At 38.4% G+C, this 16,329-nt stretch overlaps 1 protein-coding gene across 1 annotated transcript in view; it reads left to right on the top strand.

Moving 5' to 3' along the window:
* The first annotated feature begins 240 nt into the window (after window positions 1–240).
* Window positions 241–16,329, top strand: part of LOC144434688 (solute carrier family 23 member 1-like) — a 16,122-nt gene continuing 33 nt past the window's right edge. The window contains exons 1-14 of the mRNA XM_078123205.1: window positions 241–296; window positions 4,429–4,529; window positions 5,888–6,031; window positions 6,602–6,759; window positions 7,198–7,286; window positions 8,720–8,781; window positions 9,245–9,426; window positions 10,681–10,801; window positions 11,375–11,531; window positions 12,106–12,359; window positions 12,673–12,802; window positions 13,248–13,391; window positions 14,361–14,456; window positions 14,907–16,329. The exon at window positions 14,907–16,329 is cut by the window's right edge and continues 33 nt beyond it. Of these exons, the coding sequence (XP_077979331.1) occupies window positions 4,464–4,529; window positions 5,888–6,031; window positions 6,602–6,759; window positions 7,198–7,286; window positions 8,720–8,781; window positions 9,245–9,426; window positions 10,681–10,801; window positions 11,375–11,531; window positions 12,106–12,359; window positions 12,673–12,802; window positions 13,248–13,391; window positions 14,361–14,456; window positions 14,907–15,211 (1,908 nt within the window). The 5' untranslated portion in view covers window positions 241–296; window positions 4,429–4,463 and the 3' untranslated portion in view covers window positions 15,212–16,329. The remainder of the gene's footprint in view (window positions 297–4,428; window positions 4,530–5,887; window positions 6,032–6,601; window positions 6,760–7,197; window positions 7,287–8,719; window positions 8,782–9,244; window positions 9,427–10,680; window positions 10,802–11,374; window positions 11,532–12,105; window positions 12,360–12,672; window positions 12,803–13,247; window positions 13,392–14,360; window positions 14,457–14,906) is intronic.

The following is a 16,329-nucleotide window of genomic DNA, read 5'->3' as shown; positions in this document are numbered from 1 at the left end:
ATCGGTCAATTGATCAATTATCCAACACAAAATAGGTTTCATTTCGTTACAAAAATTAATCCATCCTGTAAAAGGTTTATATTAGAGGTTGACTCACGTCCGGCCGGTCCCTGTGTGACAGTAAACATGACAAAAGCATTTATTGATTCTTTATTGTCTTGGATAACTCTGGTACATGTACGCATGCGTGTCAATATTTTCATGCATGTAAACACGTTTACGCTATCACTTGACCGTGCATTCAGCGAAAGGACATCCAAAGGGATTCGTCGTACGTCGTCTATTGACTAGCTGTGGTAAGTCGCCATTATCTCGCTTACCTACACTTATCGTTGTTTCGGTTGAGACATAGACCCTCCATCAAGTTGATGGAGAATCTATGGTGAAGAGCAATAGAAAACTGAATGCATTCGTAGACCTGTGTTGACTTTGCATAACTGTTACGCTAATCTTACACCGTTCACTCATAGACCCTGTAGGGTCTATGGTTCACTGTGATCTTGTAAGACTTAAGGACCATTCTTTGAGTCTGAGCATGTTCACCTGTGAACTTGCGCGATCACAGAAACAAGTGTAATTTTACCCCTTTCATATATAGTTGGCTAAATACGTCAATATTAAACGACATTATCGACATTTTATTGTATTCTGATAGAAACATTCTGATATACAGTGATACATGTCTCGGGAACCAAGTGTCTGTGGGAGAGGTAAGCTGGTGGTAATTTTATCACCGCATGCCCAGATTTCAATGTGGAGTTCACGACAATTGATATGCTAAGTAGGTGTCTTTCTTTTCACAAGTGCATGCACATATCAAAGACTGGTGTTGGGCTTAGCTCTCACCACACCTAAATTATGACAACTGTCTCAGACCACTATTAAAACTAATTTTAGTGGTCTGAGCGACTGTCATCGATAGTGGCTCACCGGCCTTGAACCACCTGATGATCACAGATCAGTCACTCCAAAGCAAGGAGCGCGGTCAGGAAGGATAACATGGATAAAGCCGCTTGCGATCCATTAGCTTAACCATGCCATGGAAATCCCCGGGGAGCCATTACAAGGGGGAGGACCGGAGTAATCGGGGGTGGGTGGTAGAAATATTGCTTTCTAATAGAGAGTCAAAATCATTTAATGTGTATATGTATACATATAATGGGAATATTGTTGTTTAACGTTCAGTATTATGCAATTGTCATGGAGAGGGTAACGTTTTACAAAATGGGACCAAGGGGAAGGTCATGTTTTTCTTAACAGACCATATGTGATTTCCTCCGCCCCCCATTGTAAATACTGAAGGTTCCCTAATGCAGGTGATAAAGTGTTCAATGGTTGGATTTTTCATGGCGCTGAATCTGTGACTGCGCTAGATCTCGTGTACCATGACACCCTTATATACCTCCATGATGACATTATATACTAAGCGTAGTTACAAATCAGTGCCGTGAACCGTGTAGCTATTGTATCGCAAACTGTGTACGTGTTTATCCTGAACTCACCTACTGATTATAACAATGAAAAAGGGTGTGTGAGTGTCGGAGAACACGAGGTGATAGGCCAGTGACAACTAAAGTGGATACAATATATAGTAGTCCTGTTTACATAGTGTTGCAGACAAAGTAATAAGTTGGGATGTGACGCTTGACATTGTCCTTTTTTTCTCTAAACGGCATACACCTCCACATTCGATGACCAAAGACAAGGCGATTCACCGGGGCGATCCCCCAGTGAGACCACATTTCCCAAACTACCCCCTCCCCTAGCCGGCCATGCATACTTTTTGCCGTAATTACTCAGTACAGCGCATGTGAAGTATTTATGGTCTGAAATGTTCTTAGATTGATGCTCATATATTGATATTATTCGTAAAAGGACAGCGAAATTCAAAATCAAAATGTTACTTAGGATAGTAAACAGCGTAGTAGCGCTAGTCCTTCGAGTCTACAGGCCGAGGTAGGCTATGACAAAACCATTTGTAAAATAATACTCAATATGTTTATTGTGGAAACACTATGATTCATACACAAGTTCAATCAAAGTGGAAGAAGACGAGATATAAGCGTATATGTAATAACACCACCTATGTATACACGAGTAGTTTGGTAAGCATGATTGTAATTGGTGCACATGTTTGGTTTGTGGTACATTGTATGGACCCCGGGGTATGGTCAAACTGTAACTGGTTGATCCTCTCAATTAGATGGTGAAATGCATCGAGAAAGAGGATTAACGGAGAGTCTAATTCAACAGAACGTAATATGTGTAATGTATTGTATTACTACCAATTTTATGTCATTGCCAAATAACTTTGTTTGCTGTGATTTTGATCAGAACAAATTATGATTTTGTGAGGACAATATTCGAAAAATAGTCACGTGAGTACAAACGCTAGTCAGAATGCTGTATTTTTGTGATATAAGCTTATATATATGTAGGTGGGGGGGGGGGCTACAGTACAGATATCCCCATACGACATTTTGACAAAATACAGTTACTCACGATATAAACTAATGCTCGAAATTGACACATTCTATGTAAATTGATGTTGACATTTGTGGTACAATTTACCTGTCGAGAACCTCGTCGGCCGCTCTGCCACTAGCCACTTTGAGTTGCCAAATATTTATTTATTAATATTTTAAAAACGATAAATTTCTGTTAATACTACTCACATTCTTTGAACAATTTCTTTTCTTTGTATACTGAAAATCAAACTGTTTAAAATAAAATATATGTATCTGATCATCAACTAAATTTAAATTACATCTTCTACAAAACCTTAGATCAACGAAAGATAAAGACGTGTCGGAATCCTCGGAGCGCATATTGCAGAGCCACATACTTGTGATGATATTACCCGTAAAGGTAGTAGCTACTCGGAACGCATATTGCAGAGCCACATACTTCTGGTGATATTACCCGTAAAGGTAGTAGCTACTCGGAGCGCATATTGCAGAGCCACATACTTCTGGTAATGTTACCCGTAAATGTAGAAGCTACTCGGAACGCATATTGCAGAGCCACATACTTCTGGTAATATTACCCGTAAAGGTAGTAGCTATATTCGAATCTCTACTGTTTAGTATAGTTCGATTATATCCCTATTTATAATATACCTAGTGATAATACTGTGCCACGATTCGCTAGAATCAGTCACGTGATAGGAAAATAGAATGACTATTTCCCTAGGGAAATAGTTCCATCAACTTTTACATGGTCACGTGACCACCGCGCCTTCACAGCAGGTCAAAATGGCAGCTTCTGACGATGTCGTCTGCCATGCCACCGCGAGTTCACAGCATGAGGTATATTATAAAACACATATTGCCTGGCCTATATTCGGGCTATAGCATCCGTTCATTACCCCCTCGTGACTGTGAGTTAACAGAATCACATGCTAAATAGCATGTGATTCTGGTAACTCACAATCCCTCGGGTGTAATGTCAAGGGCATTGAACAGTAAGTTTAGCAGGCCTTACCAGTAGACAACAACTTAAGTTATCACACTTGAGGTTGATATTGATTGACCCTGTCATTTTGATTGATATCGTGAGCTGACTGTTACAGTGACTGCGATACAGGTCTTGGTTTATAGAAGAGAGAGAGAGTAGTTGCGCTGTGCCCTGGTCGCGAGAGAAAGGTAAGTTCCAGGGACAAGCTAGTCGCCCGTTGCGTTTGCTTTTGTGTTGTTAGGAGCAAGAACAAAATGTGTTGGTCTATTTTGTCTGAATTCTTGCAAAGTGTGTTATGATGACAACCATAACGTTTCAGAAGTTGGACACATGTAACTAACACATGCCATTCGAATTCGTGGTACATCGTCTGCGTGAATCAAATACCGATGTATACCCTGGCCCCGGATGTGGATGTACAACGTCGTCGCATAACGGAAATGTCAGCATGCACGGGGCCGGTATTCGACTCAGTACCAGTGTTTGTACGAATTCACGATCCGGGGTTTACAAGTCCAGTACGTTGGCGATGGTAGCTATTATACTAAGGATGTTCAAGTGGACAAATTCTACCGAAAATCTCGCTAAATCGCCTACTGCATTGAAAAAGGGTGAACAAGACATGTCAGCTGTAATCACACGCAATTACAGGCATTTGTAAATGTTACTATTCGTTCAGTTTACTACAAGCTCAAACGCCAGTCTTAAAGTATGTCACGTGACGAGCCTTCACGTATAGTTTCTAGATGAGCTGTAGACTGACGTGGTTTGATGAATTTTTCAGGTTGCAAGAAACTAATGGTCATGTACTGTACGACCAGATATGCAACGACTTGTCCGCCGTTAGAAAAAATTGTGTTTTCTTCTTAGAAATCATCGACACACTAATGTTATATCGCCAAACAATGGAATATGATTTAAAATCAGTAACGATACAACAGACAAAACTCAGTGTAAACCCTTTCTCTCTAGATACAAGAGTACATATACCGCGTTGATTCTGTTGAATGGATGCTGAACTTACACCGTCAAAGATGACAGACACGAAGCAGCAAGACCAAACCGACCAAGAGGTGAGTTCTTAACATAGGGATTGGTAACCTTTCTTAGATTGTTAAAAAAAGAAGACACTGAGAAGTGAAGAAAAAGAAAATCCAATAAATTTCTTACTAATTCTTTTCTTGTTTTATATCGTCATATCGCTATTTCGGTGATTGTAATTAGCCGTTGTTGTCGTTGTCTACAGGCTAAATATAACAACATTTTGAATTGAATATATTTTCGCTACCTTTAAGGAAAGAACACATATTTATCAGATAGTATAGAGCGTATATTGATACATTTGTAGTAGAAGGATTCCTATCTAAGCATAGACGTTGGAGAAGAACTTCTCCAACGTTTATGATCTAAGCAATGATACATGTCCATGTGGTTCTTAACATCTTTACTATACTCACATTTCATATAATTGGGTACTGTATATGTCAACCATAATAGTGAGCACCTGTCATATGAAGTTTGTTGACATAGCGTTTAGTTTTAATGGGAAATATTCATAATTAATGATTTTCGGTAATTAGGCAATATCTTAAAAATGCAAATTTCGAATTCATATAATTTGATACATACGTCAACCATAACAAATCATATGCAGTTGATGTAATTTGACAATAGTTTTGTATTGTAATTTACAAAAATAATCATGATTTAGAACATGCATTGATAGCAAAGAAGTGCGTGTCCTTAAAACTTGTTGATGTACCTAATTATAATCTTAATGTTTCATTTTGTGTGATTTATGATTTTCTGATAATTAGGCAACACGTTAAGAATGCAAGCTTCAAATTTCATAATATAGTTTCATATAATTAATTTTCCAATTAAGATATACATCATGTATAACAGCTATAGCTCAGAATTTAGGAATAGACACATATGTGTTGACCTTATAATGGTAGGCATTTATTTTGCATTTGGTTTTTTTTTTTAGGTCAGTTCAGAATCAACTATTACTGGTACTGCTATTCACCAGTTAACTATGACAGATAAAAGCACTGCTAAATATATTGTATTTATGCTTCACGGGGTGAATGAATTAGCATGAATTGATATTTGGTGTCAATAATTCCAATAGTTTATATTTACAAGAAATTGGGCACTTTCCACGTTTAGATGACTGCCTGAATTGTAGTTTACCTTTTAATCAAATGTATATCATTGTATGTATTTAGTTATAAGTCATGAATATGCGAACCATGACCAGTTCACTGACCTGTTGAGATACATTGTCAGATGAACGTACCACCTAGTTTACGAGGGTTAGGAGAGTACGACTAGCTAACTTTGTATCTCAACAGTGCAGTGACCAGGTTATGTCTAGATTTGAATTTACTTAAAACAAAATCTTTGGTTCGAATTTTTTTGAACTTAGAACCTCTCTGTCGAGAGTGGCACTGGTAATATGTTGTCCCCAAAGGAGGAAGCTGCACGGGTTCTGAAGAGTCTGAAAGGAGATGTGGCATATGGTATTATAGAAGTGCCGCCCTGGTACCTGGCTATACTTTTGGGATTTCAGGTAATTCACTCCGAATTACAAATAACTCGTTCTGGTTTCAAGTCATGGCATGATTGATTTACAAACAAACAATACATGTAAGTCTTGTTTTGTATCTGTATGGCGATATGAGCAAATTCTTACTACTGTGTGTGCAAGAAAGTTATATTGAATTCACCCTTGCATATATTTCTGGTCGTCATGGAATTACTAACTTATATCAACTTATTTTGTGATGATGAAAAGGGCGTTAATACCCCCAAGCCAAATCACATAATGAGTTTATATTTTCGAATTGTCCACGTTGATATTTAGTCGTACTGAACCACTAGTGTGGTGCGGGAGAACTGCTGTATAATACTATGATCGTGATATTTGCCACATGTTAGTACACACACACACACACACACACACACACACACACACACACACACACATCACCACCACCACCAACACCACCACCAGTCCACCATCATCATCATCATCATCACCACCACCACCACCACCACCACCACCACCACAATCACCACCATATTTATCACAGCTATTTCTGACCTCTTAGCATTATCTGACCTCTTCCTGATCCCTCAGCATTATCTGACTATGTTTGGCGCCACTATCGCAATCCCATTTCTCCTGGCCGATGCAGTATGTATGTCAAAAACTGATGTGTCAAGAAGTGAACTTATAGGAACGATATTCTTCGTATCAGGGATGGTCACCATACTACAAGTATTATTCGGAGTAAGGTCTGTATATCATTTATCATTCCTTTTCGCAATCTCTACGGTGACCTCATCTGTTTTTTGCATTCATGACTTCATGACACAGCAAACAGCCGTTCTTTTATATAGTATACATACTTGCAAATTGGCCATGTGTAAAATGACTTCAATTGCCAAATGTCATTTCTTTTCGATGATAATAACTTGTTTGCAGACAAGTAGGGAAAGACTTTACTGAATTGTCTCTCATACATGCTATGAATAGAACAGTCAGCCTATAACACAAAAGAGTATCAACTATATCTGTACAAACCTGCTTTTATGGTGTACATGTTCCTGCACTGGCATAGATTCACTGTACTGGCCAACCACCTCCCCCATCCCACCAACACTCCTCGTCCCTTAAAAACACACGTATACACAAATTCCATATCTATTATAATGATTTTATATCCCCCTCAGGCTACCAATCGTTCAAGGCGGTACATTTTCTTTTCTTGCACCTACATTTGCACTACTAGCGTTACCGAAGTGGCAGTGTCCATCTGAAGGTGAGTAGTAGTGTAGAAATTATTACTATGCAATAAAAAAAGATAGTCAACTACCTTGGAGGGTTTTTTATCTGATGTAACTACAGATGGCGATATTTATAATAGTGTTGTTGAGGTATCATTGTAGCAAAGATTCACATATTCATTGTTGCATTACATTGTTTTGTCCCTAAACGCATCCTTAGAAATTATATTTTGAGTTAGCAATATGCACAACAAATAGACTTGTTTTGTCACCAGTTGTCCTCGACGTACAGACAAACCCCTTGTGATACTAGTATATCCTGTCAGAATGACTAGAAATATTGGAGAATAAATAATCTGATTATACTTGCTCAATTTGGAAAATGAGAAAAAACAACAATTCTGAATGTTTTGGCTTGCATTGCAAGCACCAATAAATAATGATGTAGTGTATTTAAAGTGTATTTAAAAATAAGTACAATTAATTTGGCTTGCACATTCTCTTCACCACCCCCCCCCAAAAAAAAACGTTTGACTTGTTCATTGCTATACATATGCCTGTACGTGAAAATTGTTTGCGCATTGACTTAAGTATAGTGAAGATTAATCACGGGGAACCTTGCACATCGATATCCAATATAGGATGTGGTCACATCGTAGTTCTAGGAGGAACACAGCTACGTATTCCAGCCATGTGCCTCACAGCCCTATTACAGGGTATATATTTCCACAGTCCTTCTACTTGACTTTGAATAATGTGCCTGTTACATGGATGTGTATATCACCTCAGTGCCTTGAGTCTTCTACACACCCCTGTACCAGGTGTGTTGGAAGATCGCGAGATCTTGGAATCATCTACTGTTATTCAGTAGCTTCCTTTGCTTGGTTCACATTCAATAAGCATCGCTCATACAGCTGGTACATGGCTCTGACAAATACCTCTGTTGCAGAAATGCTCACAGAGCTGGAACATGGTTGATGGGAATTCGTCTGTAACTGTATGTAACAGTATTGCTCACATAACTGGTATACGGCTGTGAGGAAAACAACTCTTGTATGGATGTTATAAAAACGTCTGCTGCATTGCTAATTCTCACATTCATTACATGGATGTTGGCATACCAGTTACACATCTAGTATGTTACAGATGTGTTACAGAGACAGTTTACACATAACTAATACAGTACTGTGACTCTACAGGGCTGGTACAGTTATATGCAAAATACAAACCTGTCCTATGTATGTGACTGCTACAGGGGTGTGAGCGTTTCTCTGTATACTTTGTTGCGCACTGGAATACACCAACACGTGACTTCTAACACATGATGCTTTTGATGATGGGCCTATTACTAACATAAACCGTAAAGTCAACATTGTCAACTTTTCAAGTTTATATTAGTCATATCCTCGAGATGATTAACTCATGCAACAATTTTTAATTATTAATTGATTCATCATAAATATTTCAGAGGCTATCAGTAATATGACAGAGTATGAAATGGATGAACTGTGGCAGTCAAGAATGAGAGAGGTAAGCTACCTGTGACAGAAAAGTTGCACTTGCCTAAGGGCATGTTTTTGAGTCATTGTGCCCCCTAACCCCATCGATATTTTCAACTGCCACACAGCATTGTTGCGTTGGGTTGCCACGTTTTTTGAGAGCCTCTTTTTCCATTGTACAAATTTGCAGGTATCTGCTATATTCAGTTTGTCCTCGTCCGTAATATTCAAATTTCATCCTGTATATGTACACGTGAACACCACTAACGTTATGAAAATCTGTAACCGTAGTTCTTTAACCATATATTGTATCGAATGTCCTCTGTACTTCAGCGCTGTCTCAATTATATCAATATCTTCAGAACTCTGAATTATTCAGATACTCGAAGCAAGACATAATCGAATGAAGGGTACAACAGATCTCTCGATGACATATCGTATTGACAGACACGGTGTAACCGAAAGGTTTATTCAATTTGTTTCATATTCCGTAGATTCAGGGAGCAATCACCGTTGCGTCATGCTTCCAAGTTGTCATCGGATTCACGGGTTTGATAGGTATAATGCTACGATTTATTGGCCCATTAGCCATCGCACCAACCATTGCTCTTGTTGGTTTGTCCTTGTTTGGAGCCGCTGGAAGCTTTGCTGGCCAGCACTGGGGAATATCGTTTATGTAAGTGATTTGCTTCCATCTTGGTAACGACAGTTGGTAAATTATCTATTGTGTATTTTGGATTGGATTAAAAATAAAAACGTAAGGTTTAAATTGATAGCAAGAATTTTGCCTTAGGTATGTTTGTGCCAAGCTATTTGCATGACCAGAACACAGATGATTGTTTAAAAAGGATTCTTGTATCCAATATCCAATATAATATTTTCATTTTTCTCACGTCAGAACATACAGTACAGATTAAGCCAATGGCTTTCTTCATTTTGGGAGACTTTCACATTGCGTTCCATTCATTCATAATAACCAATCATAGACCATGTTTTCACTGTTAGTACAAACCAGACTGCATATAAAATAAAAGTACACTTATTGCCTGGCTATAAGGGCACGAGTAGACGCATATTACCTCAAAGGCTGTTATGTACGAACTATTTCTTTATAACACATCATGTTCATATAAGAATATGTGCCTGAGAATGTGATGTGTTATAAATCACTTATTGCCTTGCCTTATTTGGGCACTAGTAGACGTCATATTACCCACATGTTGTTATGTAGAAACCATTTCCTTCGGCTTTCTGCACAGAGAAATAGTTGTTACAGTCATAACAGATCCTCGGGTAATTACGTCTACTAAGGCCTTCGTAGTCAAGCAATAAGTGTAGAATATATAGCGAAAGCAAATCCCCGAAAGGACTTCTATGCTACATGAATATTGCCCTAGGGAAAACAGAACGCGACTTGTACCTCTGTATGCAAATTGAGGGTACTATGAGTCAATAGTTCATATCACGTGATGTAATCTAAGCCAACCACTGAAGGCTATATGAAAACGCTCTGTTATAATACTTCTATTGATCAGACACAATTAGCATAGCTTTTTTCTGACACCAGTTATCCGATTTAGACTTCTTTCCTTTTGATATATTTGCTTTTGTGATGTAAATGTTTGTTTTTCCGGGTAATAAATATCATTCAATTCAATCAATTCGCATAGGGAATAAGTAATAGACGGGGTCCTTTCATCTTATGTAGACAGGGTTACATACCAAAAATTACTACAAGACATTTGGTTTCCTCATACCACCAATTATAGTAGCTTGCTACTAATTTGTCAAATTGATAGGTGCAGGTGTATGTCGTCTACAAAATTCCTCCTGATTTACATATTACATGTATATCAGCTATCTGTATAAAACTGCATTCTCCTTGTTCTCGAACGTGATTTTGATTATGTTTGATACTCTATATTTACAGGACGATGACTCTGATAATCATGTTTTCACAGTACATGCGAAATATCAAAACTCCGTGTATTGGATGGAGCAAAGAGAAAGGCTGTGGCACTATCTGGTATCCAGCTTTCAAATTGTTTCCAGTAAGTGCCACGTTAGACGTTTGTGTACATACATACCAACTGCTATGTCACTGGCAGTTGTCATATTTAGGTTCTCTCGCTTTTCTTTGGCACAACCTCAGACCACAATAACTATAGTGGTCTGTCGTCTGAGGCACAACTGCACTGCACTACATGGTTCAGTAGTGCTAAAAACATTGTAAAACGTCTGTCCGTGTGTGTGTGTGTGTGTGTGTGTGTGTGCGTGCGTGCGTGCGCGCGCGCGTCTGTCTTGTTTGTTTGTTTGTTTGCCTGCCTGCCTGCGTGCGTGCGTCTGTCTGTCTGTCTGTGTCTGTGTCTGTGTCTGTGTGTTAACGACTAAGAGTCAAAACTACATGGTCGATTACTATAATATTAGGCGGGGAAGTAAATAGCGTCTAGTTGTGAGATTGTTCCACAAGGAAAAGATTCAATTAGGTCTAAACAGTGATATATGGTTTCAAAAACTATTTATCTCTATTCACTGATCTTCCATGAGTTTGATATGTTGATAGTAAAAATCTAATGTAATCAAGCAATGAAAGAAGGCATATGGTATTTTTATTTATCTTTTAGGTAATACTTGCCATTTTATTGTCATGGTTGGTGTGTTATATTCTTACTATTACTGATACGTTGACTGATGACCCGGAGTCGTATGGATACTATGCCCGAACTGATACCAGGGACAGTATTCTACGTGACTCTAAGTGGTTCAGGTTTCCATATCCAGGTAACTTGAAGTTACTGTACTCTTTGTGAAATTAATGTTTGTTGTTACTACGCCGTGACAGGGCGCCCTCAGGCATCGGCCAATCTCTGCTTTCGTTAGGCTGTGAGATACAAGTACATCACAACGATTTCGTTCAGCCCGTAGGCGCTCGTGAAGTTGCTAGTTCACAGAGATTTACGTTAGCGGAGAACTACAATAGTGAGGCTGTCAGGCCGAACTGCCCGGATGAGATATTGTGCTCACGTCCTGTTATGAAGCACGCCAGTATTGACTTTTGGGGATCCTTAAATGATAATGCAGTGCAAACGCCACTTGCAACTGTTACAATTTGCTAAACGCCCATTACATTCACAATGACCACCAAGTCAAAAAACACAAGTCACACAATATACTCACTGACTAGAAGAATATGTAGTGAAACGTATTACACACGTGAAATATAAAGTCAGCGTAAACAAACTTGTAAAATCTAATGAAAAGAAATGAAAAGGGTAGTTTATTAATCAATACAGTGAAAGTATTTTTCTAGTTCCGAAACTGTTATAAATGTTCACATAATGTCCCTACATTACAGGTCAATGGGGCCTTCCGACAGTCAGTGCAGCTGGTGTGTTTGGGATGTTGGCCGGTGTTCTGGCTTCCATGGTTGAATCCATCGGTGATTACTACGCATGTGCGAGACTCTCTGGTGCACCTCCTCCCCCTACCCATGCCATCAATCGTGGTATCGGTATGGAAGGCATTGGGTGTATTTTAGCCGGTATTTGGGGAACGGGGAACGGTACAACGTCGTACAGCGAGAACATTGGAGCCATTGGAATAACAAAGGTAAAACTGAATCCAAACTATTAATAATTATGATAAACTACCAATTTTCCCGTATGTGAGAGTAAGCAAACCTTTTGATCCACAGAGATGAAAAAATGTATTTCACCTTTACTTTAGGATAGGAAAATGGATCGCATACATAAACGACATTTATTAATGCTCCCCCCCCTCTCTCTCTCTCTCTCTCTCTCTCTCTCTCTCTCTCTCTCTCTCTCTCTCTCTCTCTCTCTCTCTCTCTCTCTCTCTCTCTCTCTCTCTCTCTCTCTCTCTCTCTCTCTCTCTCTCTCTCTCTCTATCCAATTTCGACATGTAGGTAGGCAGTCGAATGGTGATAATCATAGGTGGATGTTTCATGATGGTACTTGGTACTTTTGGGAAGTTTGGAGCTTTTTTCGTCACCATTCCAGACCCAATTATCGGAGGAGTCTTCTGCGTTATGTTCGGTAAGCTTGGCAAGAGATAAGTTTCAAGAGATCTTGGCAAGAGATAATACGTTTGGTATGAAAATCAAACTTTATTTCGCTGTCTCACAAAGCGCTCAGCACAGGCGAAGGCGGGCACAGTATGGTATCTGGTGGTACTTGTTATTAACATACGTCATTTGAAACCTTAACAAAAATCTATATCGAATGTCTGATATCGAGTACAAGTATTTTTTTATTCATTGTTATAATATTTGTGATAAGTTAATCAAAGGAGTTCTACAAACATTTCTTTTTTTTTCATTGACTAAAATAAATTTTATTTGAAGAGCTGTTTTAAAAGTAGAATCTGGTATCTATAGTTCAGACTCAGGTCAAAGATTTACTAGAATTACACGTGAATGACTACACTGTCGTTAGTTTAATATTGTTTCCACTTATAATACTAACAAGTCTTTTATTTCAGGTATGATAACCGCTGTAGGAATCTCCAATTTACAATTTGTTGATTTAAATTCATCAAGGAATCTCTTTATCATGGGATTCTCCTTCTTTATGGGACTTGTTATACCGAACTGGTTAGCTGCAAATGAAGGCATTATCAGTACAGGTGAGTTGGACGTCAAACTTTAGACTTGTTATACCGAACTGGTTAGCTGCAAATGAAGGCATTATCAGTACAGGTGAGTTGGACGTCAAACTGTAGACTTGTTATACCGAACTGGTTAGCTGCAAATGAAGGCATTATCAGTACAGGTGAGTTGGACGTCAAACTGTAGACTTGTTATACCGAACTGGTTAGCTGCAAATGAAGGCATTATCAGTACAGGTGAGTTGGACGTCAAACTGTAGACTTTAAGACAGTTGTTTTATCTCCTGGTATTCCAACCGGTGGTGTTTGTGGTGGTAGTGGTGGTGGGGCCTCCAATTTGGTTACCGTTTCATTGTGGGGACTGTGAAGTATATGTTTTCATGTCTTTCTTTGGATATTATCGACACGGGTGAAGTTATTGTGAAACTCCATCCGAGGCATATCGTAATGAGGAAAATAACATCTACCTGCCATGAAAATGCACACTTTGTGTTTAATTATACACTAGTACGGACACACTGTGCGCAACACACGCACGCGTAGGCACACACTCAATAGACTCATGCTGATGCACGGTGTAGTAGTAGGCTCGTGCTCAGTCAACGGGTTTTGGCTGAATTGTATGTTTAGCTGTCTCTGACTGCGCACCGTGCCATTGTTTGGTGAATCGACTTACTACGACATAGCCTGTCTTTACAATTTTCTGTCGCTGTAAGCCTCACGCATGACGTAATTATTGAAAGTAGGCCATAGAAGTTGTTTTTCTGAACGCACAGTTATTGTCCTGATGTAAAGCAAGGGCAACATAGCAAAACCACTAAACCGAGTGAGTCTATTATGACAGCAAACCTAAACGTGTTGTTGATGGCTTTGGGGATCTCTCAGATAACTAGGCGCAACAGAAACAAGAATAAAGCTTTGAATATGATATCGGATGACAAGTGTACCATATTTTAACTGAATTATGTTTTCGCTCATTCATTACAGGGGTCGAGGAAATTGACCAAATTTTCACTGTTCTTCTGAGCACTAGTATGTTTGTTGGTGGATTGATAGGGTTCGTTCTAGATAATACTATACCAGGTATGGATTACATTATTTCAATATCTGTTTAGAGAATCAATAAACGTAGTGTCCTCCTCGCAAATATTACTATGTCCATTCAAGAAAGACGTCTTATCAAAATGATCTATTAATTTAATCCATTCTAGATTCTGAAATGAATGATAAACACAATTGCTGACATCTTTGTAATTCTGTGCAGGATTTCTGGTTTTTGTCTTCGAAGTTTACTATAAAAAATGACAAGATGGACATACCTTTTAAGAATGCCATAATCTTTTTAAAGTCTCGTAAATTGGTGTGAGCGTGTCGGCAGTCGTGTTTGCAAGCACTCAGTCAGTCTGCAAAGGCTATCCATTTACCATCGTTCAACTGATGATCGCCTTACATCGCCGTTAGTAAATTAGAGACACCGTCATTCAACTGACAAAAATGCTGACTTCTAAATGCGCATGTTCACTTGAATTTCAGGTACCCAAGAAGAACGTGGCATTGCACAATGGAGAAAGTTATTTGGAGAGACTGACGATGATAGTGACGATGAACGTGCTGAGGAAGTACGGGAAGAGATAATGAAGTGTTACGAATTCCCCTTCGGTAATGACCTCATACGTAAATTGAAGTCCTACACGCAGTATATACCCGTGTGCCCAACATTCAATGACTTTAACTGTTCCTGTAGAAAAAAGAACCCGTATAACCCCGATAAGGTACACAAGGAGATACCCCTTTCAGTTGTTGAGACAGGCATGCAAACTGACGACGATTCAAAGTAGTGCAAATATTTAAAATCGTATAATACAAACACTTATCATAGTGAATAGTTATTAGCACACAGTATCCAAGTTGTATTTTCGCAAAAACAAAAAATCATTTAAAGTATTTGTAGAGTAGTTTGAATTAACATTTTAACTAAAGCTGCCTAAGATTAGATTTTCGCTCTTGATTCAAGTGAAAGGTATAATAAACCTTAAAGTTTGGTATTGTCATTGTGACATTTGATACGACACAGTGGAAATATAAATGAAATTCAAATGCCAAAAGTGTCTTAACTTGTACTTATATTTTAATGGAACTTGCCCTTTTAAATGCACCGCTGATATTTATCTGAATAACTGTATCAATGTTACATGTGGCAGTACCAAGCTAGAATGTATCTCAAATGAAAAGCTTTTAGGTGTAAATATTGATGATACACTGACTTGGGAAAAACAAGTGAACACTGTATGTAGTAAAGTTGCTTTTAAACTTCATCAACTTAAACGTATTAGAACTTTTTTAAATCAGAGAGCAAAGATTACTTTTTACAATTGTTTTATACTACCCCACTTTGACTACTGTTCTAACATATGGGGTCATTGTTCAAACACGCTTTTACTCCGCATTGAAAGACTTCAGAAAGCTGTTGCAAGAGTGCTTTTAGACACTAATTTTAATACACCTAGTACTGTTTTATTTGAATCTCTTCAATGGCTTCCTTTCAGAAAACGTATCATTTACAATGAAGCTGTTTTAATGTACAAAGTCCAGAATAGCCTGGCTCCAAATTATCTGAATGATTTTAGAGGCATTCGAGAAGTGCACACTCGTAACACACGTGCAGCAGACAGAGATGAACTTTACATCCCAAAACATAGAACACAGTTTTTTAGGAAGAGTTTTTTATATAATGGTGTTAAAACCTGGAATGATTTAAGTATTGATATCAAATCATGCTCCACTCTTCAGTCTTTTAAACGTAAATGTAAATGTCATCTTTTAGAAAACAGTTAGTTTAGTAGTCGCCTGGCTGTTCTTCTGGCTTTTGCCATTTTACTCACCCTTGTATTTGTTTTAATGGTTTAGTATTTTTAATGTATATATTGTATATTTTTATCTCGACACTGTGTGAGAA

The sequence above is a fragment of the Glandiceps talaboti genome, chromosome 4 (genome assembly GCF_964340395.1).
Source record: "Glandiceps talaboti chromosome 4, keGlaTala1.1, whole genome shotgun sequence".
Taxonomy (NCBI): Eukaryota; Metazoa; Hemichordata; class Enteropneusta; family Spengelidae; genus Glandiceps; species Glandiceps talaboti.
The sequence above is the reverse complement of the archived record's forward strand: the minus strand, read 5'-3'. Positions and strand labels throughout refer to the sequence as shown.